General features: G+C 41.5%; 1 protein-coding gene across 1 annotated transcript in view; it reads left to right on the top strand.

The window, feature by feature from the left end:
- The window catches only part of DISC1 (DISC1 scaffold protein), a 315,559-nt gene that overhangs the window by 101,468 nt on the left and 188,523 nt on the right, over positions 1 to 25,568 (top strand). The window contains exons 5-6 of the mRNA XM_054694671.1: positions 5,030 to 5,159; positions 7,302 to 7,537. Coding sequence (XP_054550646.1) covers positions 5,030 to 5,159; positions 7,302 to 7,537 — 366 coding nt within the window. The remainder of the gene's footprint in view (positions 1 to 5,029; positions 5,160 to 7,301; positions 7,538 to 25,568) is intronic.

The raw sequence follows: 25,568 nt of genomic DNA, 5'->3' as shown, positions 1-25,568 counted from the left end.
GAAAAGACAGAAGTTAAAAGGTCAGGATTACCCATCACTGGGCTGTCCCCATGCCCTGGGGAATCTGTAGGAAACCTTGGTTCTGAAAGTGGGGTCTCAGACACCCAAGTCCCCATGGGCACTAAGTGCTGTTCTAACATCTTAGCTCTCATATTTTTAATTCTGGCCCCTGAGGGATTTGCTCATTTTACATACTGATTAGTTTATAGCGCAATGCTAATTTACACTGACATTAGGGATTACACATTGAGAATTATTAAATATAAAAGGAACAACATTGTAGAAGGAGAGGGAGCAGGGCTCAGAGAACTGAAGATTTGAAAGATGGAAACCTGTCCTCTGCCTCGTTACTGAGCTACAGAGCATCCTGGGGCCATGGCTCAGTCACCTGTCAATGACTATCTATACCCAGAGTCAAAGTGCGGGAGACAGAGAGAGGAGTTTGGTTAATCACAGGGGCTTTTCTTATGGATTAAGTAATGAATGTGATTAATGATAATATAGAGAATTCCCAGTTACCCACTTGTAGCTCCTCTGTAGCTAATTTTCAATTCTATGTTGATTTCCTTCACTAACTCCCATCCTGACCCAGATGGTATCTATCTAGGAAATTCTGGAGACTCTTAATATTTGCATAAGCAGAGCAAATTGGGAAATAAATTAGTGCAAAAAATGATCTAATGCAATAGAAAGCTGAATATAAATGACTTCTGGATTTTCTAGGCCATGGGCTCATTCAGTCACTCAATACATATTTGCTAAGCCCCTACTCAGTGCAGGTGAGTGGGGGCAACAATATGAGATTGTCGGGTCCCTCTTCTTCCCAGGGTCATAGTCCCACTGAACAGGCTCAAATTCTGGAGTTCAGAAGTGTAAGCACATCCCATTCCCACAGTGGTCAGTAGCTGATGATTTCATTCTGGAGACTTCTTCTGACACATGTGAAGATCCTCAGAATCATTTCATTTTTAATCCTCATTCTCCCTATAGGACGTCATGCCCATTGGGCATGAGCGCCGTGTTCATTTTCCCAATGCAAATGTTGCAGGGCAGTAAATAGCAAGTTCTCTGAGGGCAGAGGTTTTCTGTCTCCTTCCCTTTAAGGACCCAGGGTGAGGAAGTGACCTGCACACTGCACTCAGTGGTCATTTTGGGGATAAATTTAGTCTCCATAATCAGCCATACGGGGAACAGGGCATCACCACCATCATCATGATCATCACCATGACCATTTTAATTAAAGATTTATTTTTATTTATTTATGCATACAAGAACTGGGGGGTAGACCAGCGCTGCAGGGGTTGAGAGGATTCACCAGAGACAGAGTAGAGGCAGAACAGGCAGATCTACTGAAATACACTGCTGAGGGGAGCAGCAGGCAAGACAGGAGAGGTCTGCTATGCCATGTGGGTTAGCTACCTGGCTGGGCATTGAATTCATGCTGCAGAGGCTGGTGATAGCTTGATAGTGCTGAGACTTTAACCCCTGGGCCACCAGGAAGGCCCCATTATCATGCCCATTTTAAAATTGAGGAAGTTAAAGTTCAGAAAGGCTAGATAAGACCAAGGACACATAACTAGAAAAATGTGAAGTAAGGCTGAAATGGTATCTTCTACCTCCAAATGCTGAATTTTCCACATCATTCTCAGTTGTTTGTGTAAATAGGGAGTGAGGGAACTTAATCAATGGATATGGGTGGCTTGAAGTCAGGGAGAAACCAAAGTTCAAAACCTTGATAGGAGGCTAATGGCATATGGTGTCCAGGAGAGGACTTGAAAGGGACAATCAGTTAACTTGAGGTGTCATTGACTCCTCAATTCTTCTTGCTCTCTGTGCAGTGAAGAGCAAGTCAATCCCCTCTTTCACCCTGTTGAAAAAACTAATGCAGATAGTCCTGCTTTTCAAAAGTTTGCCTTGTGTCATTTTTCTTGCAAGAAATATCGTTAGTACCTGACTAATGGAAACAAACCCCATGAAGATTTTTAGTTTTATAATAAAAGATTAAAAATGAGAACTGTGTTCAGCATCTGTTTTGCTGTAGCCATTTTAAAGGCAGCGGGTAATCTGAGTGTGGGTAATGGGCCCGCCAAGCTCCTTTGCTTGGAATTGCTTCCTTTAGGTGGTGGATTTATTACATCACTCCTGCTTTTTGTATGTATTAGTGTTATTTTAGGCTTGATGTGTCATTTGGTATGATTTTGTAAGTTAGTTTTTGGGTCTGGGAATGTCAACAAAATTTCCATAAATTTGAATGATAATTGCTTCTGGCTTTATGCCAGTTCAGCATAAAGGTTTCACAGGTACACTCTACTTTTGGAGAGTGGGGAAAGCCTATATAATCTCTTTATCTTAGGTCTGTTGCTGAGAAGTGAGTGCCATAAAAATGATGTCTTGTGTACAGTAAATTCTCAGTCCATATTAGTTTACTTTACTATTATCAGTTAACAAAAAAAAGCTGATTACTACTACTATTACTATTTGGTCTTAAATACATAAAACAGTGAGTAACAGGTCTTAAAATAAATTTCTAAAATTTCCTGGTGTGTTATAATAAGTAGGCAGTTTCCAAGATTATTCAGAGAATTTGAATCGGTGTTAGATCTAGGAATATAAGCAAAGCTCCTTCTTAGTAACTGCTGTTTTCTAGCTTAGCAAAGCTGAAATGACATTTTCTACCATTGTTTTTAAAAATACTAGGGCTGCTTCATTGTAGAGCTTCGTTGACTCACTCACTTACTCTATAAGTGCCACAATAAGATTTTGGGAGTGGGAGAGTCGTTTCCATCTTTCAGCTCCTACAGTAATTGGTTCAAACCTTGGGTTGAACATATATCCATGTCTTTTTATTTTCCTGTGTTTGTGCTGGTCTCTCTTGCTCTCTGTAGGCACCAAGTTTCTTTTACCGCTCAAGCCGTGGTAGGCAGGTTTAAGGCTTTTTCTTTTTCTGAATGAATGAAACAACCTGGGCGTAAGAGGAGGCAAACAAAGAATAAGACATATCGGGATTACTCATTTTCTTTTCTACACAATGTGGAGGGAGTGAGACCACCTTTGTGAATGTGCAACTAAGAACATGCAGCTTTGTGCTTCTGTTTGATGAGCCCCGAGTCGATGACCACGTGTCAGCTAAGTTCCACCTGTGTCAAAGGAGATTCCAGGGGAGGAGCTGACAGCTTTAATTCATGCTTCAGCTGCCAGAAGCTATAGATAGCTGCTTCTCTGCAGGGAAAATACCCTTGATCATTAACGTATGAATGAAATTTATTTCAGCACAGACACGTTTTGCGCAAGGACCACAACAGGTTGGCTTTAAAAATGATATGTAAATAAATAGCATAATTACTAGTATGTGTGGTAGACAACTTTTCTATTTCAGTTCTAAAAAAATACAGGTGCCTATGGAAAATGTAGAAAAGATTGACTTGTTCCACCACCCAGAGGGAAGAGCTGATAGTGTTTTGATGAATATTTTCCTACTTTTCATTTTATATACATGTTATTTTTAGAATAGTGGTTCACATTATACATAGTGCCATAATTCCTGCCCTTAAAATGTTTAATGGATATTTTCTTTGTGATTCTGTCTTCTTTGCTGACCTATTTTTAGTGGCTGCAGAGCCTTTGTTGGGGTGTCATGGTATATAGCTTTCATCTTCATTTGGGACCATAGTTATGGTATTTTCAGTCTTTGGCTACTAAGAAAAAATGTCATATCTTTGCAGTTAATCTTCATACATATCCATGATTATTTGCATACAAGGATGTCATAGAAGTGGGAATGTAGGTTCCAAAGTCATACTATAATGAAATTCTAATCTTCCTTACTCTCATCAAGGAATTCTGGCTTATGAAAGTTTTGCAGCCTGTTAGGTGAAAAATATTTTTGAGTTGTTTGAATGTGTACTTGAAAGCATTTTTGATGATGTGCATTTTCCTTAGCCCTCATTAAATCTTTTAAAAAAATTTGATTGATGTAATCATCTTTTTCTTCTTGGTTTAACTCCTGAAAGCAACAATATTTTCCCATTTCCAGACATGTATGCCGCAATCACTTTCCTGGCATGTTGTTTCCCTTTAAATTTTAGTTGATAGAGGTTTTTTTTTTTTTTTTTTTTTTTCCAGATATCTCTTCCTGGAATTGTTGACATTGTTCTGTTTAGGTTAAAGCTTTTTTTTTTCCTCCTGTCTATCTGCATTGAGTTACGAATCAAACACTTTAAGGATGAATTAGTCATCCTTTAATGATAAGTACCTCTAATACTTCTGCTTAAGTCACCAGTGTAAGGCTCCAGCTAGTGCCATATTTTACAAATTTTGCTTTAAGCAAATATCCCAACTCCTGTAAGAGTTAAGAAAAGAAGCCAAAGAAAGTTTAAGAGGTTTTCCATGGTCTTTCAGCAAACCTTTTCTGAGGATCTCTGACCCAATATATATAAATATACCATTAACCCACGTATCTGCTGATCATTGGTATCTTTTTCATCACAGCCAAGTTCAGCCCTGGATTTGGCTCTGTCTGCAGGGTCAAGTCAGCACTGTCCAGCAAAATATAATGCAAACCACACATGTGATTTTAAATGATCTAGTAGCCACATTAAAATAAAGAAAAAAAAATCAGTTGAAATTAATTAAAAATATGTATTTAATAGAACCCAAGCTATCAAAAATATGATCATTCCAACAGGTGATGACCACTAATGACATCCCTGAGGAGATGGTTTGCACACTTTGTTTTCATACTAAGTCTAGTCTGGGGTGTTTTTTTCACTTTCAGCAGAGGCAGCACATGTGGCTGAGGGCTGCGGTGCAGTGCAGACCCAATAATAGTGGTTTGGCCTTGGGAAGAAGCAAAGCCCTGAGAGAGTGTAATTAAAATAAAAACTTACATTAGGGACTTCACCCTTATGACTTTTCTAAGGATAAGACCATCCAGGGGCCACCTTGTGAGATTTCTTTCTCGGCATTCTGGTAGATCTAAGGATTTCAGCTTCAATGTATCTATACCAATATGTATGTTTTATGTTTTAAGGGTTGGCAGTGACAGCCCCCAAACCACACTCAGAACAGAGCTGAAGCCATTGGTGCCCACTGCTCAGGACCACCTGCATGTGGCCATCACCAGACGAGACTGGCTTCTTCAAGAAAAGCAGCAGTTGCAGGTATGCAGGTGAAGAATATTCTAGAAATAGGACAGCAATTTCCCCTTACTCATGTAGGCCAAATGCAGCAAAGTGGGTCTTTGCTTTGCTGGAGTGTGGCAATTAGAAGCCTGGCCATCCAACCGTGAAGTACAGAGAGGAGAGGTGGGTGGAGATAACCGGAGGGCTTTTAGGAATCTCATTACAAATGAGGGCTTGAAAACTCAGCAGCGCTGTGCCTGTTTCAGACATTCCTCATTAACTTTGGAACATGCTTTCCTTGTCTGCCAGGCCAATTTGTCACCTTTCATCATTTTGACCTTTAGAAGATTTTTTTTGGGAGATAGAAAGAAATCAGTGCCGTGAAGTCTTTTATGGAAATCCCTATCAAGTTAGGGCATCCGTTGAAGGGAGACAGAGCTGTAAGGACAGACTGGGCAGGCAGGAGGGGTTGGCACAGAGCTTTGGATGAAAGCGTGGACAAAAGATGCCCAAGAATCATCCAGGGCCTTGAAATCCAGATGCATCCCTGAGCTACAGCCAGGAGACATTCAGGAACATTGAGAGTTGATGGAATCCCCTACAGGTAGGGAACCTTGAAGATGTGTGCACACCTGCTTGAGTCTGGAGGCCTTGAGACAGGAATGGGGAGCCACATTTTAGAGGCAATGTGACTTCAGAAATAGCTGAGGGCTTTCAGACTGAGTTCAAATCCTGGTTAAGGCTTTAAATAGTTGAACAAAATTGGCAAGTTCAGGGGGGCTTGTAAACTTGCTCCTTCATCCTCACACCCCTTCACCCCCACCACCCCGTCATCCCCTGAGTTTTTCCAGTGAAGTTCCTATAATACCAAGGTGGCAAAAGGAAACAAAAGTCATGGACTTGCAAATTTATTGATTATTTCATTATTCCAACAGATTGAGCACTTACACATTCGATGAGCATCTTGTAAGGTTTGGAGGAATGAAAATGTGAAATCTGGTTTTTGGTTTTGAAAAATAGTCACCAATGAAAGGTCTACATTATTATTGATGAGCTCAGAGTGTACGGAAACTAATTTTAGCTCAGGGTACTTAGTGTTTGAAGGGAGTGTTCTTGGTAGAACTCTGGAAAGCTAGTCATTTATTCAGTGGGTGTTTATTGATTGCCTACTATGTGCCAGATGCTATATGAAATGGTCATGATGCCTGTGGAGTTTATGTGTGGCAGGAAAGTCAAAGGTGGAAGCAAGTAGGTTAGTTGGGAGATAATGTCAGCAATACAGATATTTTCTTCTTAGAGTGTCTTAGCTGTGGATCTTCAGTACCTCCTCATACTTCCTCCTCTGCCAAAAGTGGGATCAGTGAAAAGAAATTGTAGGTCATCTCTACCGTGGGGTTGAGAGAACACAGATAAGAGTTAGGGAGACACCCAGGTTTAGAACTGTGCTCTTATCAGCTAGAAACCAATGTGTGCAGCACTGGAGGATGTTAATTAAAAGAGTCCCATTTTAAATTCAGAACCCTATGGGCAGTGAGAGGATGACCTACTCTAACACCATACCCACAATGGGTATTCAATTACCTGTTGCTTATTTTATTAATTGACTTCAAGATTGGATGATACTCTATGGATTCTTTGGAGTTTGGTTTGTTATATTCATGGAAATTAAATTTATTTAATATTTTTATGAACTTTAGATTGTATAATGCTATCTGCAGCATCTCATTATTTGTTTAATGCTGTCATCTTAAGAAACTATGATTTTTGTAATCTTTATATACTAAATTTTCATTTAGGATTATCTGCCCTTTTTTTTTTCTCTATGCCTAGTGTTTCCTACTAGCTCCCATCTCACACATATACATGTTTGCTGTCCTTCCACATGAAATGGACTGAGTCACTTATACATTTGCTGGATTTTCCACATCAAATTTTGGCCACCCCTCCATAGTTATTTAATGCTTGGGAAGGGATGCTTGTTCTTATGCCAAATAATCAGAAATATAAAGTCGGCATGATTTTTCCAGTTCAGCAAATCTCCGAAAATCTGCCTGCTTCAGAAGCAGAACTTCATGGTTCTTGTGCATATGGCTGACTCTCACTTAAAGGACTCATTATCAGCAGAGATGTTTGCCACAAGCAGGGTTAATTTATAAGATCTGGTCTCTCCATTCTCTGCAGAGGGAAATTGAAGCCCTGCAAGCAAGAATGTCTGTGCTGGAAGCAAAAGATCACCGGCTGAGAAAGGAGATAGACGAGCTGGAGCAGCTCCTTCCATGGCAGGGCTGTGACTTGACACCCCTGGTGGGCAGGCTGTCCCTGGGCGAGCTGCAGGAGGTCAGCAAGGACTTGCAGGACACCCTGGCATTGGCCAATCAGATCCCCCTCCGTGCAGAACCACCTGAAACCATAAAGAGGTATCAGTGATTTCCTAACTATTTTGCCTGGCTCATCAATTCTACCTGTTTATAGCATTGCTTGTGTCTGTTGTCCCTCCTTTATAAATATTTTCCAAGTAGTGCTGTATTTTTTTTTTTTTCCCATGGAGCCACCATTGATATTCTGGACGGGAAGTCTTGAGCTTTGAAATATATTTTATGTCCTGACCACTCAACCTACTGATTTCCAGTATTACTGTCCACTTTAATGCATGCCCTCCCATTTCCAAACACCTCCAGGGACACCTTCTCTCCCTTTGAGATCTATTAGAGCTCAATTAGTTAGAGATTTTAATGTCAGCCTTTGCTTAGGAGGATCGTGTAGAGTGGATTAACAACTCTCATCATGGGGGAAGGGAAAACTATTAAAAACTGGAGACTCAATGGCAGTGTTTCCATCTGGAAGAATGGATTATTATCAATGATAGCTAAAATTTTTTGAGTACTGACTGTGTGCCAGGTGCTGCGCTAAACTTTACTCTGTGAAGAGCTTCTGTTATTTTATTTATTAGACAGATAAGGATAAGAAATTTTAGGAAGTTTAAAATTTGCCCAGAGTTCTCAATAAGAGGCAAAACTGATATTTAAACTTCTGTTCATTGATTCCAACCCTAGTTGTTTTCTTTTCTTATATCACTAAGGCGTGAGATTCTTCATTGTGTTATGAATCTTATTCTGGCGAAAACAGAACACACATTTACATATGTTAGACAAAAAAATGAGTAGTACCCCAATACGTATGCAGGAGGTAGTAGGCTCAAAAGTGCTATGGGTGTAGGGCCACGAGAAAGTTAATCATCTGCTTGGTTATTATGCTGAAGAAAATGCTTAGTAAAACTTACCACCCAGAGTGGTTGTGAATATGGACTCTGCCATCTTATTATCAGGAGATGAACCCTCACTCAACCCCTTATTAACTGGGAACCACTTTTTGTTTGGGTAAAGTAAACAATAAATTCATTTATTTTAAAGATTTATTTATTTATGCTTACAAGAACTGGGATACAGGCCAGAAGTGTGTGTGTGGGGGAGGGAGGTGAAAGGATTCACCAGAGACAGAGTGGGGAACAGAAAAGGCAGATGGAGCAGAGGTGAGACAGGAGAAGTCTGCTGTGCCATGTGGGTATCTCCCTGGCCAGGGATTGAACTCGTGCTGCAGTGGCTGAGGATAGCTTCATAGGGTGCATCTTAACCCCTTGTGCCACCAGGGAGGCCCAATAAATTCTTTATAGAGTTGTTATGTGGATGAACTGAGCTTTCTTAATTGTGTCTGGATGGGAGTAAACACTTGAATATGCTTACCTTGTTTTTATTATGGGGATTTCAGTCTCCCAAGAGCCCTCAAACTGCTGTCTAAATGTATCTTAGACTAGTGAGTGAATGTCTATCCCCACCTGTACATGATTCACATGTATCATTTATCTAGTCCATAAAAGCAAGCCGCAGATGATATTCTGTGAGGGATATCACAGAATATCCCTAAGGAGTTGCTGAGGATTTCCTTCTATTCCCTTTCTAGTGCTAATATATCCCTGTAGACATAACTCCATGGCTCATTACCATGGAACAAGGGAGGAAATTTGGCTTTTTGTCACATTTGGCATGACCAGAGGAACTCACCATTGGATATGTGTTGTACTATCCTCCCTGCATCTTCCTGTGCTTCCTTATCCTATCGCCTCAGCCTGTAAAAATCTTTCCTACTGCTGGGGGTCTCCCTGGTGGCGCAGGGGTTAGACAGCACTATCAAGCTATTGCCAGCCATTGCAGCACAATTTCGATCCCTGACCAGGGAGGAACCCACATGGCGCAGCAGACCTTTCTTGTCTCACCTGCTGTTCCCCTCAGCAGTGTATTTCAGTAGATCCTGTTCCCTGCTTTCTCTGGGAATCATCCACCCTCTGCACCTCTGGCTTACACCCCAGTTCTTATATGCATAAATAAATCTTAAAAAAAAAGAATCTTTCCTATTCTGCTTCCCTTGTTCTTCCATGGAAATCATTCTCTCTGTCTATACTTATACATATGTATAGGTATATAAAATATGTAGTTATACATTATGTATCACATGTGAATATACATAGGCACACATAATTATATATATCATATTATAGAGCATATGTATATATGTAATATGAATGATGGAATATACATGTAATTTTATTTTTATATTTATAAATACATAATTTTATACATCACCCTTAAAAATGAAGCTTTTTTGGTCTTGCCATCCAGATGTGTCCTACATATTTCTCCCTTTGCTCTTAATAGTCCAGAGGTTTGTCATACTCCTCTCATCTCTCCCACAAGTTGACAGAAAAAGGGAAAAAAAAAGTTTGAGGGAAAAAGCTAGGGCAGGCTTAACTTAGAATCCATTGCAGTATTTAACAAAGCCTCTATGTTTTGAGCTGAATATGAATTCATGCAGGGAAGTCTCCCTGCATGTGTGCCCTGTACCTGTACAGAGATGTACGGGTCGCAGAATGAGCTCTTCCTCACTGGCTGACTCGTAGCTTTCAGAGCAGCCTGGCATGGTAGGCAGGCGCTTCTTGTTATTTTCATTTTACAGTCAAGAAAACAAAACCCAGAAAGTTTCCCTGATGCAGCTACTAGGAGATCTTATGCACCATGATAGCTGTCTTTGGGTCTGAACTACTAAAAGATAGTTTCTGCTCACAGGTTCAGGGAAGTTATCTCTCTCTCTCTCTTTTTTTTAAAGATTTATTTATTTTTACGTACAAGAGCTGGGGTACAGACCAGCTAAGCGGGTGGTGAGGATTCACCTGAGACAGAATGGGGAACAGAATGGGCAGACTGACTGAAATACACTGCTGAAGGGAGCAGTGGGCGACTCAGTAGAGGTCTGCTGCGCCATGTGGGTAGCTCCCTGGCTGGGGATTGAACTTGTGCTGCAGAGGCTGCGGATTGCTTCATAGTGCAATGCTTAACCCCTTGTGCCACCAGAGAGGCCCTGAAGTTATCTCTTTTAATCTAGAACAAGGAACTTCATAAAAGATAGGCTGATAGAGGTGAGTCCCAGAGTCAGACCTTAGCATTTCTAGTCTGTTCTTTTGCCTATGCTCTGCAGCTTGCTTTATCCAGGCTAGAAGTTGGACAGAACAGGGAATGAATATGTGACTTGCCCAGCCCTCTAATCAGTTGAACAGGCTCTGGAAAGACTTTTCAGTTTGTGGCAATCCAATTTTATGATGCTGTCAGGGAGACTGAGTATGAGGATGCCTGTGGAATATAGTGCAGTGCTATGGCGGCTCTCTGGGGATGACCCATCATTCCCAAAGCCGAGGTAACAGAGTTCAGATCAAGACTCGGCTCTCATTTTCTGTGCTGAGATGATCATGGAAAACCTGGATAGCTCAACAGCTCAGACCTTGAGGTCTCTGTGTGGGAGGAAATCCAGGAATGTGAGGACTAGTTGTTGTATGGGAGAGGGATGAAGGGGAGATAGGGCAGTGCCTCAAAGATCAAAAAGAAACACACCTATCATGGCCTTCTCCTCCTGGTGAGGTTGTGGCTGGTGCATCCAGGCTGGGACCCTGGTTGTGAGAAAGCGCCACGAGTACTTTTCAGAGTTTTCTGTCTCTGGAGAGTGATCCCCTGGGACATCCTTGGAATCTGGATGACCTTGCAAGAGCTGACCCTTGGTCTCTCCTTTATTACTTGGTGATGCAGGGCAGCACATCACTGCCTTGGGACCATTTGGAGTGTACAGGCCGTTTTTTTGTGTTATAACTCTATGTCTAGTTTATTTATTTTTCAAATTATTTTTATTGAGGAAAAGTAGATACAGCTTTGTATCTGGTTGGGGGTTAAAGGTTCAAACCTCTACAAATGTATACTGCCCACCACCAGTGTCCAACAATCCTCCACCATGTTCTCCACTCCTTCTCTTCCCTTCTCTCTACTCACCTTCCTCCCCCTTCAGTTGCCTCAATTTTGCTGTCAGATGTTAACAGCTTATTATTGGTTTGGTTTCTCTGACCCTTTACTATGTTTCTCCATGTACCACATATAAGTGAGACCATCCTATATTTGTCTTTCTCTTTCTGACTTGTTTTGCTTAGCATAATCATCTCCAGGGTCATCCATGATCTTATAAATGAGAGGAGTTCACTCTTTTTTATAGCTGAATAGTATTCCATCGTGGATATATACCACGTTTTTCTGATCCTTGGGCACCTAAGCTATTTCCATAACTTAGCTATTGTAAGTGGGCTGCAATGAATATAGGAGTACATATATCCCTTCAAATTCGTGTTTTTGTATTCTTTGGGTAGTATGTAAGCTTTGACGAGTCAGCTTTCTTTCTTCCATCTAGGAAAGTTCATGGTGTTCCTTGCTAAAAACACCACTTAGAAAAGACCATCATTGTATTATGGGCTTTCCACTTCATAAGGAAGAAATACCTTTTCTAAACTAGTGGCTATGGTTCAGACTCCCAGAAATAGAGCATTTGAAAGAAGATTTTTAACTGATCAGACTTTTAACTAATTAGACTAGGTCAGTTAACTGAGCTTTTGCTGGGAGGTAGTGGCTGTCTTTTTAAAATGCTGACTGGGGGGAGGTGTATCCTGTGTATGCCCCCACCAGAAGAGTGCAACTCATATGCATCAGTAGCTGTCTTTGTTGCTTTTGAGACAAGGCTCATTTTAGGCCAGATGGAGAGATGCAGACATATTGTAAAACAGAACAATCTTGATGTCTTATGAAGAGAGGTTGTGGAGATTGGAATTATTTAAAAAATCTAGAGATATAAGACCACTCCACATCATCCACGAAGTTTTTATTGTGATCATCATCCACAAACTTTTTTATCGAGGACTGCTATAAACTCAGGGTTTAGTTTGGGGAGAAGCTGCTTTTGATTTATCCAGCTCGATAACATGTAATTTCAAGGGAACAAAGAATATGTTTCTCAGTCTGGAAAACCTATACACTGAGCTTGAAAAGCATCTTCCTAAGAATACTTGGCATTTCTGAGCAAATCATTGGTGGAGATTATGACTTGCATGGCCTTCATAATTTTTTTTTTAAAGATTTATTTATTTATACAAGCACTGGGTACAGTCGGAAGCTCAGGAGGGTGAGAGAATTCACCAGAGCCAGAGCGGGGAGCAGAGCAGGCAGAGGGACCGAAGTACACTGCTGAGGGGAGCAGCGGGCGGCAGGAGAGGTCTGCGCGCCACGTGGGACCCTCCTCTGGTGGCCGGGGAGCAGCCAGGGATCGAACCAGCGCTGCAGAGGCTGCGGGCAGCTTCGCAACCCAGCGCCCAACCGCTGCGCCACCGGGGAGGCCCTGGCCTTCATAATTTGTGACTAAATTTGGTTGGCAGTCTCTGGCCGTGTTACCAAAGGGATGGGAGTAGAAAAGTGTGCTGGTTTTTATCTGGATATTGTAACAGAAAGCCAAGCAAGCAGTTTGAATGTTCCCATGTCTGTGCTCTGGATCAAAAATGTCCTAGCAGGATGGAATGAAGAGTTGTCTTCTCAGGGACATCAGAGCTGCCTTTTGATTGGAACCAAGAAGAATGGTTTTCTTCCAATGAACAAGAGAACTTTGTTTTTTTTTTTTTTTAAAGATTTATTTTATTATTCCTATACTCTTTGATTTCACATTACCTTCAATTTGTTTGACCTTCCCTCATGCCAGTAAGAATAAATCATTATTTTTCATTCCAATAAAAACTTACATGTATATCTATTTGAAGTTAAAAAAAAATATTTATGCATATAAGTGCTGGGGTGTAGGCCAGAGGTGCAGGGTGGGGCCTGAGAAGAGGATTCACCAGAGATAAAGTGGGGAGCAGGACAGGCAGACTGACTGAAATATACTGCTGAGGAGAGCAGCGGGCGAGACAGGAGAGGTCTGCTGTACCATGTGGGTCAGTTCCCTGGCCAGGGGTCAAACTCATGCTGCAGTGGCTGCTGATAGTTTGATAGTGCTGAAACTTAACCCCTTGCACCACCAGGGAGGCCCAAGAGGAGAACTGTTTTAACCCCCTGGGAAAGCAGCAACTCCACAGCACGGAAGTTGACAGAACAGGGATTTGCAAAGGACTTCACACTGCTTTATGTGAAATGAGTTCCAGCAGTTCATGGATTAATTATCTCTTGTGCAGTGGAAGAAACATGTCACATCTTTTTACAAACCAATGGTACAAACTGTGAAACAAACTCAACTTCTCGTTACAGCAAGGCTGGCTAGACTGTGGTTGGTGCACCTGGGACCTTGGGTCATGGCTGGACTGGGCTGGGCCAGTGGTCTGCACACCATGATGGGCCTTACTTTTCTGTTAGCTTAGCTGCTCAGGGCTCAGCCAGTGTGACTGACTACTTGGGGTGTTCAGAGCATCCCCACTGCACATGCCCTCCATCCAGTGAGCAGTCCAGGTTGATTTCAGGGCGCTGATTTCTGAGTGCTATTCGAAATAATGAAATTCAGCAGTTCACAACTAAGTGGGAAAAAATCAATAGTCCCATTTTCCCTTCAGATACATATCTTATTAGAGTGAGAAGCTACAAAGACTCAGCAAACCCTGAATTGGAAAACAGACAGGCCTGGGAGATTCTCCCAGTGTGGGTGTGAAGAGGGAGCTGTGTGTCCTGTGAGTGTGTCTGGGGTGACTAGTGGTGAGGCCAAGCCAAACTTGTCAAGGTGGGGACTTCAGGGGGAATGCCTCTGGTCTTAAGCTTCTCTTCTGAGTATTGTGATTGTGTTCTCTGCTTTTCTCCCTTCTCTGTCTTTGTTGTTCACTGGTAGGTTTGTTAAAAACAGTGGCTTTTTGGGACTAAGAGCGTTGGAGGACGAGGAGCTTTTTGTGTTGCTAATACTGTTGCTCCAGGAGATTCTGGCCCACCCTCCTCCCTCTCTCCTTCCCTCCTTCCCGCCTTCCCGCCTTCCCTTTTCTTTTGACACAAAGACCTTGCTTTCCCCAGGAACTATGAGGCAGGAAGTCCATGCAGTGAGATCATGGCATATGAGCAATGACAGTCTGAAGTGGCCTCACAGTGGGTCTCGTTGATTAGACCGAGACCTCAATGTCTGGGATCCCTCTGCAGATGTGCCCTCTTCAACTCTCATATTTATCATGTCTGTCTTTCCTATTTAGATTTGTAATAATCATCATACCAATAGTCATTAATTTTAACATCAGTATTTACAAAAAGCTCATTTTTGCTTACAATAACAATATAAGGTATATTGGGCAATATATTTGCTTTACACCATTTTGCAGATGAGCTGCTTTCTAGATGGATGATTGCTCGTGACTAGCAAGTCACTGGAACACAGCAGTAAGGGTCTTGACAGCTCTGGCCATTTTCTGAAGGGGTTAGGATGGGGTGATTAATACTGACAACCTGGGGAACCCAGGGCTTGGAAGCAAGAGTTCAGGTTGTCAATGGAAAGAAGTCCAGGTAGGCAGAGCAAGAATCTGTGCATCCAAGCAAGAGAGAGCAGATGCCATTTCAGGCCAGTGACAACTATCTCTGTGCCCCCCTGGTGAGGGGCATGGTGTTACCTGTGAGGTATTGGAGCAAATGGGTCTCTAAACACAGGCAGCCCAGGAGACCAAGCAGGCAACAGATTCAAGTTAGAGTCAGCTAGCAGTTCCAAAGACAGGAAAGTAGGAGGAAAAGAACCTACCAAGAGCAAGGTCTGGCGCTAGACGAGCTGGAATTCTTATTTACAAAATGAGGGCTTGAACTAGATGATGGTGAAGGTCCTTCCAGACCTTGATCATGTTGCACTTCTGGATTTTGTGAAATGGGTTAAAACAGACTGCTAAACACCCTTCCCTCTACCCCAAGTAATCTGATCCTAATAGCTCCCTGATAAGTCACCTTGCAAAGGTTCCTGGGTGGACCATGACTATCCAAAACCATGGTGGCTCTTTGCTTTCTGGATGGGTGATTGCTTGTGACTGACTAGTAAGTCACTAGAACACAAACCAGGCCCTGCAGCCATTGTTCAGGGTTTGGAGCACAACACCCACGTATCCTCCCATTTCCTTTGAAAGTCACCTCTATAGGCAGTCAGAAAAGTTGACCTATCCTCAACTTTGAAAAGAAGAGAATGGGTGGGAAAAGAAGTGATACCGGAATTGTCAGGCCTAGTTTCCCAGCCAGGAACAGATCCCAGGCTGCAGAGGCAGCGCTGAGTCCCAGCCACTAGATCCCCACGGGTTGGTGTCTCACGAAGCCGCAGTAGGAACTTCGCAGACGCTTAGGCAAGCAGGCGAGAAGAGGCAGGTTTGTTTAGAGAAAGAAAAAGTTTATTGAGGGAGAAAAGGAACAGAAATGAAGCAGGACTCCCAGGCTATGAAACCAGGCCAGGGAGGGGCAAGGAAGCCAAAGTGGAGTCGTGTCTCAGGGAATCTATACCTTCTTTCCCTCATTATTCTAAAGCTCCACCAGTCTCTTTGTGATCGGTTAGTTCTCCAGCTGTTTCACTTAATTTGCTACTGAGCAGGGGGATCTTCACATTCCTTATCTAACAGGTTTGTCTTTCCTCATTTGTTGCATCTTCCCCCTTGTTTGATAGATTTATCTTTATGGCCCAGTCTTCCAGACAAGCACCCCTGCATTTCAGAGAAAGTTAAACATCAGCTTTTGAAGAAAAACAGGCTGCCGCCCACCGGTCTTAGTGCTGACCCCTTCTCATCTCCTCCTTGCATAAATGAGTCTGCTGCCCTAATTAAACCACTCTCCCAAACTCCACCATCCTTTATCACCTGAAGGAAACCAAGGCCAGCGTTAACACATTCCTCTAGTTGTCCTTATCTCTGAAGCCTTCCTAAACTCTTCAGAGGTCCCCTCCTGCACTGTCCCTAAAACTGCATAATTACCCTAATTTGCCCTATGTCTCAGAAGGAAGGGACTTGAAACCAGCACCTGTCTGGGCTGTCTCAAGAAATCAGGCTTCTGATTTCTGTCTCTTTCTTGACTATGAGAAATTTAAGGAGAGAAATCTTACTTTACTTAGAGATTAAAAAGAAAGAGGTTTTGTGCTATAGTAAATTTCAATCATTTAAAAAAAAAACAAAGGACAAAGAGGGTGAAACAGTAGCTATATATTTTTAAGTATTGTATTTTGAAATTTTATGAATTATGCTTTATTTTCTTCCAGGAATTTGCAACATATTGTTATTATTAATTGAAGTAGTTCTTGAGCAGCTTGTAATTTGTAGACTCATCTATTCCTCTTCCACAATTCAGGCATCAGATTAAATTATTTTCAACCAGTATTCAATAGATTCTCAAAGTTGGGAGATAGTCATTTGAAAATGATTGCAGATAGTTCTTTTAATATTATTGCATTTGCAAGTCAACTCCTGGCAAACTTGAATTCGTGTGACTATTTTTTAAAGTTTTCTTCTGTCAATTTTAATTTTAATTTTCCATTATTTTCACCTTGAGAACTGTTCTGTATTTAATTTCATTGTAATTTGGATGTCATCTACTAGCCTCTATTCCCTTTCATCAAATTTTCTTATTCTTGACATATCCCGAGAATGTTTTCCTGTTTATAGGTTGTGTGTTACAATTCCCTCCTATAACTTTTCAGATGTTACTTTAATATGGCAGACTAAACTGTTCTTTAGACCTTGAGCTGAAAGTTTAAAGCTCTTCCAGCAGAAGGGAATTCACTTGTGTTTGGACAGACCCTTTTCAAGGAACCACTGGGAATAGCCCCAGGTTGGAAATGCCAGCTCCATGCTGGAGCTTAGTCAATTAAGAGCACTTCTTCTCCAAGTAGCTAGCGGGGTGATTAATGGATCCTGAGTCAATTCCTTGGCTGCTCTCATAAATGCAAACCAGAGATGCTGGTGGGAGTTTGGGGTGAGGGGGACTGGAACTGTGCCTTATTTATGGGGGGGTCATTTTTGGTGAGGCACTCCTGCCCTTGGCTGCCACTGAAGTGACTACTTTGTCCTTTTTGGCAAGTTTCCTCGGCTTCCTCTTTGAGTCATATTGATACTGGTATTTGAATTCTTATGAAGGAACTAAAGAAAACAAAAATGAACTTATTGACTGTAAAAACAAATTAGTGGTTACAGAAGAGAAAGGGGAGGGAGGGGTTAGATAAATTGGGTAGAAGTCATCAGTTGTAGGGTGAAGAACAGGATCGGACCTTTAGTGGTTAATTTAATGTAGTATATACAGAGGTTGATTTATAATGATGCACACTTCAAACATAGTATAGTAATGCAGAGTTACTTCAATAAACATAAAAAAACTAATGCAGTATAGTGTTAGAAATTAGATAGCAGGTGGAAGTTATACACTCATCTATATAAATTACAATCTCAAAGTCATAATGAAGAGTAAATAAAGTAAGTTGTGGAAAAAGAACCCCTTATTCAGTTACTTTTCAACTAGATTTTCCCCTTGCTGTTCATTCATTTTACTCACCAATGACCTATTTTTGCAGTCTTTATCCAGTAAAATATATAGACCTTTTGTTTACCTACTGAAACATCTTAGGAAATAAGATTTATAATATTCTCCAGCTTCAGGAATCAGATTGATCTGTTGCTTTGTCAGCAGATTTTGAAAGAGTCTGGGAAATGTAAGGTTAAACCCTTTCTACAGGCTTTTGTTGTACATATGAGAGTGCTTAGCTAGATAGCAGGTAATTAAAGATGATTCAGAAAAGCAGAGTAAGTCCAAAGCAGAAAGTAGAACTTTTTGGGCAAACTTCATAGTTATAAAAGGTATCCATGTTCAGAAATTTAGGAAAAGCAGTATACATAGAAAAAAATCATTATTAAAAGGAAATGCATGCAGTTCAGGGTATTTTTTTCAACAACAACAATAATAAAAAACTCTGAGAACAATGAAATATAACCTATTAGATAATCAGAATTAAGGGGTCAGTGATTGAAATGGAAATTTGATATTACCTTTGGATCATGTAACAGAATAAACCCAGAAACTGGATCATTCCTGCTCTTGGATCAAATTGTAGTGTTTTAAAGACCTCTAGAGCCCAAGAATTGAAATCTTGTTTGAGTGTTTAAATACATTTGTGATATGCCAGTGGTTGAAAATATGGAGCCATCTTGATTATCAGTCTTCAGAAAATAAGAGACCAGTAGTACTCTGTTTTCTTATTGTAGAGAAAATAAGAGACCAGTACAATACGACCAATTTTATTATTGTATGTTAAACAACTTGGGAAGAAAGACTTGAAAGGAGATTAGCAAGGATATGAACATAAGGCTGTTCATATTTTTGATTTCTGCTCTCATTTCTTTATTAAACAACTAAAATCTCTTACAGACAAATTGTAAGTCAAAATGTTTTTGGCACATGATTTACATTTCAGTTTGGAATAAGATTGTTTGAGAGGCGCTGAGAAAGATCTGGTTGAATTAACACTTGGTATATCTGGAGAAGCCAATAACCAAGTTAATTGGTTGGAAATAAAGCTGTGAATTTTGATGGAACTGGACCTAGATGCAAGCTGTGACTCTGTAATGTCAGGCAGTTTCCCAGTGGGGATGAGAATTGGCAAGAGATGGCACCAGGCTAGGGTGTGTCTGTGCATGCCCGTATGTGTGTGTGATCTATCTTATTTATATCAGCAATTTGGGAAAATCCAGCAAATCCACTAAATTAATGTTAGGGTTCTTTTCCTTTGCTCAGTATCTTCACAGCAATATCTTGACTCCAGAATCATTGGAAATCTTTCTTTCTTAAGAGTACTTGAGTTGCATGGATATGTTTTACTCAAAAGCGTTTATAGTCTTATAAACATGACATTTTAATCTCAGTATGCTGAGTTAGTAATCACAAAGACTAAAGAGTAACAGTGTAGTATCCTACCTGATATAGGATCAGATTTAGGATCATTAACATTCATAAAATGATTCAGTAAACATGTGTGAATCCCGAGTATGACCCAGAGGAGAGGAAGAATCCAAGTGCTACAAGTCCAAATATTCCTGTGGCCTATTTTGCTTTGGTTCTTTTATTTAATCCCCTTGGGCCAGAAAGGAAGACATCAAATATATTTACTTCCCCTGGGTTAAAAGTTCATGTGCTCAATTTGTCAGATTACTCCAAAATGTTTTCTTACTCGAGTATGTGTATGAATAATCTATTAAAAATTATTTCTAGACTTCATTCGACACAAGATCCCCCAAAGATAGCCTAGTTTTTGATGAGCAAGAGTGGAGTGACATGCAGTGCTCTTGACATGCTTCCCTCCACTGCCAAACCAGAAAGAGACTGTGTGCTGGGTCAGAAGTGGGTACAGGAGGGACAGTTGGGGGCAGTCAGTAGAAGTGCAGAGCTTCTGCCTCTTGGTCCAGATCTCTCTCAACTGCACCATGCAGTCTTTCCCAAGAGTAAAGGCTACAGATCACCAGCGTGATAGCTTTTTACAGTCATATAGAATGCTTGCTCTTAATAAATATTTGTGCCCTGGGCCTCCCCTGTGGCGCAGCGGTTGAGCACTGGGCTGCGAAGCTGCCCACAGCCTCTGCAGTGGTGGTTCGATCCCCGGCCACCGGGGAGGGTCCCACATGGTGCCCAGACCTCTCCTGCCCTGCCCCTGCTCCCCTCAGCAGTGTACTTCAGTCCTTCTGCCTGTTCTGCTCCCTGCTCTGGCTCTGGTGAATTCTGTCACCCTCCCGCACTTCTGACTGTACCCAGTGCTTGTATAAATAAATAAATAAATCTTTAAAAAAAAAAAAATTGTGCCCTGTTCGGCTTTTACCAGATCATCCGAAGCTTGGAGGAATTCTTGACATTTCTGTTGTTTGGGCCCCATGTATATCCCACCAGGGACATGTGACATTATCAGCTGTGAGGAGAGGAGGGTCCAAAGGAAGAAAAAGGCCAAGTAGATAACACTCTGCTTTTCCAAGGGCTGTTTTGCTGTCACTTTCTTAACCACTTGCCCCCTATAGAAAGTTAAAGGACTGAGCACTAATTGGCAAGACTGTTACTGTCAACTGATTCCTGTCCTTTTTTTTTTTTTAATCAAGACCCAAGTAGTGCCTGTGGTGGCATAACTGTAATTTTGCCCTTTTTGTCATTTCTACTTTGCTTCAGTGACAGCCTATCATTCTTAAACATATTTACTAAATACAACACAGGGTGAAACTGAGGATGGGGATAGAGAAAGGGGGTGAGGAGAAGTCTGTCTGGAGATGAAATTGGTAGCGTTGCCCTCCTGCCCCCAGTGATCTTAATGTAGAACATTCCTATTTGGTATGACTTGGTAGTTTATTATTTGAGGGGGGTAGTGGGGGCCTGAGAACACTATCACCATTAACTTATATGGAAAATATTTTGAATGTTCCCAGGCCCAAAGAATAAGCTACCAAATTATACCAAATAGGAAATTTCCATCTTTGGATAGTGGGGAAACCTGTATTTCTCATCTCCTATAGCTTTTTGCTAAATCGGAATTTCAGATGAGACCACAGGCAGGCAGTTGTTCATACAGTTACTGGTAGACACAGACTTTCTATGCAATTTGATTCCGAGAGCTGAAAAACCTGTTTCTTGCTTCAAGAATTGAGATCTGGCCTGTGCATCTATCTCTGTCACTAGTGTTATATCTGGCACTTTCTATAACCTTCATGTATTTAGATTCTCCAATCCCTACAAATAAAATAACATTAGTAAAAGAATCTTGGATGGTAGGATCAGAAGCTTCTTAGAAGGTAGACTTCTTCATTTTGCAGGTAAGGAAATCAAACCCCTGAAGAAAGTCAGTTGTTCAGAGCCAGTGAGGTGGTGGTGGAATTCTCTGAGTGGCAGTAATACTCTTGTGCAGTAAGGGTCAGGTAAGATAGGGACAGACTTTGTTCTCCAGAGGTTGGCTGTGGGACAGCTGCATGGTTGGTGTTTTAGGTAGACATGTCCTGCTGAGGCTGGTGCCATGGTGGTCATGGCTGGGATAGTGGTGGCAGGAGGAGACACTAGCCAAGAGCAGAACACACTATGGGGTGAGGTAGCTTTTCCAGTATGTGAACATAAAAGAGCCCATCTAGGCAACAGGACATTTGTGACCCAGAGGAAAAGTTTGAATGGATCTCCGGACATGGTCTCCCTCCCAGCCCTGGGATCTGTCCTGCACTGTGATGGGATTCACATGTGGACACCTGGTCTGCGTGTCCAAGAAAGATCCACACCCTTGGAAGAAGACTCTGCTTGGCCACTGTTTTGGCTGGCAGAATGGTCACCCTCAGGCGAATGCCCTGCAAAGAGGCCCTGGCAGAAAAGATTGTAGAGGGGTTAAATTCTACTTCAGAAGGGTAGAATTTCAGAGGAGGGGACCTGTGACCTGGATCAGAGTGGTAACAGCAGAGGCAGTTCTTTGGTTGTACTGTTCTTTTTTAGAACAGTTTCTCACCTCCCCACCCCACCCCCACCCCCCTTGTCATTGAACCCAAATTGCTTGGCTGATATTCTCCTGCATGGATGTCTCATTCTGGCCCTTGACCAAGTCTTGGCTGGTACTATTTAGATTACTTACTTCAATTCCACTTTCTCTTCTAATTATTGCTGCAAAACAATCTGTCCCAGGCCAAATTGAATATTTTATTAGTGTTTTTTGATATCAGTTGGGATATTCTTGCAACACTGCACTAGTGGTTCAGGAGCCTTTTTTCTTGGCTACCCTAAAGCCTAGGTGTCTGTGACCTTCTGTACTAACCAATGGTTCCATGAACATTATTGTGAAAATCAGGGATCTTCTCATCACATTTTCATACAACCACCCACCATCGTCTTTAGCTCGTATGCCACAGAGGAGAACATTTACATTCTGCAAATTTCTGTTGTTGAAGTAGCTCTTAGTCTCTCACTTCGGTGGGTTGAAAATGAAACAGTCTGTGAGTCTGAGGCAAATAAAAGAGCCATCATGTCTGCTGTGACTTTTTTCCTGGACCCTGGAGCATCAGTATGTAGGAGCTTAACACGTATAATTAATCGTACTATTAAAATCTGAAACTCCCACATGTATTCATCTGCTGGGGCTGCCATAACAAAGCAGCACAGACTGGGTGACTTCAACAACAGAAATATGTTTTCTCACAGTTCTGGAAGCTAGAACTCCAAGATCAAGGTGTCAGCAGGGTTGTGTTCTTCCGAGGCCCCCCTCCTCGGCTTGCAGATGGCCGTCTTGTCCGTGTCATCACAGGGTTCTCCTTCCCTACATGTGTGTCTGGGTCCAAATCTCCTCCTTTCATAAGGACACCAGTCATATTGAATAAAGTTATTGAACTTGATTGTGTCAGTAAAGACACTCTAAGGTCCCATTCATAGGACACCCACAAAATGAGTTGGGGTAGGGGAACACAATTAATCTGTAACAGATGTTTTGCCCTCGATTTCCTTTCACCACTGCCAGCCCCAGGCCCACCTCTGATGTGCTTTCTCTGTCCCACATTGTTGACTGCAGTTTCAAATTTTCTAAGGCATTATTTATTGATTGTGAATATCTGTCAGTTTGTGAGTAAAGATTAATGTGTATTTACAAGGGATGCTACTGATTGCATTGTAAATTTAACACAGTTCTAAAGCAGAATTCCAAAAATCAACCTGGACCATAGCAGCAGTTTCTGAATAAGTGCACAGCTTCTAAGAGAGGCAATATAATTTAGTGGTGATGAGGACAGCCAGCTAGACTGCCTACATTATCATCTGCCCATTTACCGGTTGGTTAACCCTGGGGAAAGTACTTATATCTCCCTTTGGAGGAGTTTCCTTGTCTGAAATGTAGTTGTTATAATACTTCATAGAGTTATGAGAATTTAAAATGCTAATCTATGTGCTCTCTACTTGGAATTCAGTAAGTGCTCCATAAATGTTTGACACTATTATTCCTACAGTGGCTGCTTTGAAAGGAGATATTGCTTTGGCAAATACTCCTCTGGTGTGTTTGCTTAAACATTATTACTAATTTGTGGGGACAACTTTTGTGTTTCCTGGGTTCAGTACAATTTGACCTGAGAGGACAATTCTTATTTGTCACTGACAGTACATAAGCTTAAAGGAAACATGGGGATCAGTGTGCATTGTTGAAGTACTTAGAGCTCTTGTTTATAAATTATGGTCTTCAAATTTGTATCCCTGGTCCCCTGAGCACAGTGTGTTGGTGGAGCATGGTGTCAATTTTGGGTCAAAGTGACATGATTTGAATCCCAGGCTGGATACACCACCTCCTTTAAAACAGATTCTCTGTTATCTATTTGGTGTATTCCACTTCTGTGTAAAATTTTGTTTGGAAGAGTTCTACTACTAAAAATAACTTGAAAACCACTAGCTCAGCATATAGATTATTCATCTTCTTCTGCCCCCCACTGCTTTCATTCAGTGTATACCCCAGGGATGCAACTAATGTTAATATTAGCCTGAGCAAAACATAATTAGGAAGGTAAATCTACTGCAAAAAGTAATATCGCATAAATTAAATAAATTAAATATAGATCAAATCAAATATAAAACAATGTATTCAATTATCTGCATCACTGCCCCCTGCTCTAACATGGATATTTGAGAGGAGACTAATTTTCTTTCTGGGATAGGGCCAGAACTGAACCAAGACTGAAGAGCTCTGTCAATCTCTAGAATGATCCTTCTTGACCGATTGGGCATTAGCTAAAGGCACTGCCATTTTGCTCAGCTTAGTTTAGTGTCAATAAGTCGACCCACTGCCTATCTATCTTAATTGTTCAAACTTGAATTAGTCTTTGTGTGTTACTAGAAGAAACCTCTGCTTCTATTTGGAAGATACTATGCTCAGGCAGGATCCATTATGTGGAAAAACATTGAAAAGTTTTAGTTGATCAGATTTCTAGAAACTTGACCTGGGAAAGCACATTTCTGCTCAATGAAGTTTCTAGGTCTGGAGAGCAGGCACTATCAGCACAATGTCAGTTCTGCTGCTGGAATCAGAACCATCACAGTAGTCTTGGACACCTTCTGCCCTTGCCACCCAGCCTCTCCAGTGGGTTGGTCTGCTCCTGCCTGTCCCTCTCCTCTCAAACTTCCCTGCCTTCAAGCAGTCCAACCTCCATTCAGCTGGTGTCTAGAATTTTCCAGGTGGGGTGCACATGCTGTTTCCCCTTGTTTTCATTGAGCATACTGATTTTTTGTCATAGTGTGACTCGTGAATTCAGAAAAACCTGCTGCCATGTGCCCTGCTGTTCATCGGCTCTCGTCTCTCCCTCTTGGGTTGAGTACACAACTCTATGAGTACAGTTCTATGAGTACACAACTCTCTGTAGAACATTGTGCTAAAGTGGGGATGACACTGGTGAGATTTTACCTGCCCCAGTTTTAGGCTACTGGCAATCGAGATGAGTTTGCTTGTATTCCAAAATCACAGACCAGTGGAGGCAATACCATTGTAAACCAGTTCTTACAGCTGACGGACAATGACCAGCAACGGGCTGTCTAGCTCTAATACTTTGCGATGCTCACTGAAGAAACTTTCCCTGACCCCCTCCCCACACATACCCCAGAGAATCTGACCATCCCTTTCACACCTGATCATTTTACCAAGTGACCACCTCTCTTCTAGTGCCTCTAACAATATTTTGGGGGCCACATTTGGGTTCCCATCAAACAGCAGTGAGTTGTTGAGGGCAAGAACCATGTCTTTATATCCCAAGTTCCTAACTTATTAGGTGCTCAATAGATATTAAAGAATTTGAGTTTGTGAATGATTGAATGAATAAGTACATCAAATACTCTCACTGCTTTTCAGCATCAAAATAATCAGGTGATCTACTATTTCCCCTCCATTCTAACTTCCATTATTGTATGAACCTTAAAACTGGGTTTTGCCCAAAGTGTTTCTCTGGTTTGTCACATTCAGTGTTTCCTTCTCCAAATCATCTCTTAGACAGCTGCACGGCTAATTTTCCAGAAGATAAAAACCCCAATTTCTCTCAGATTGCTTTCTTGCTCAAAAAATTTCCCATTGCCTGCGGGATAAAGTTAGAACTTCTTGGCCTGGCATTCAATG

The sequence above is a fragment of the Talpa occidentalis genome, unplaced genomic scaffold (assembly GCF_014898055.3).
Source record: "Talpa occidentalis isolate TD23 unplaced genomic scaffold, MPIMG_talOcc4v2.1 talOcc4.14, whole genome shotgun sequence".
In the NCBI taxonomy this organism is placed as follows: domain Eukaryota; kingdom Metazoa; phylum Chordata; class Mammalia; order Eulipotyphla; family Talpidae; genus Talpa; species Talpa occidentalis.
This window is presented reverse-complemented; position numbering and strand designations above follow the sequence as displayed.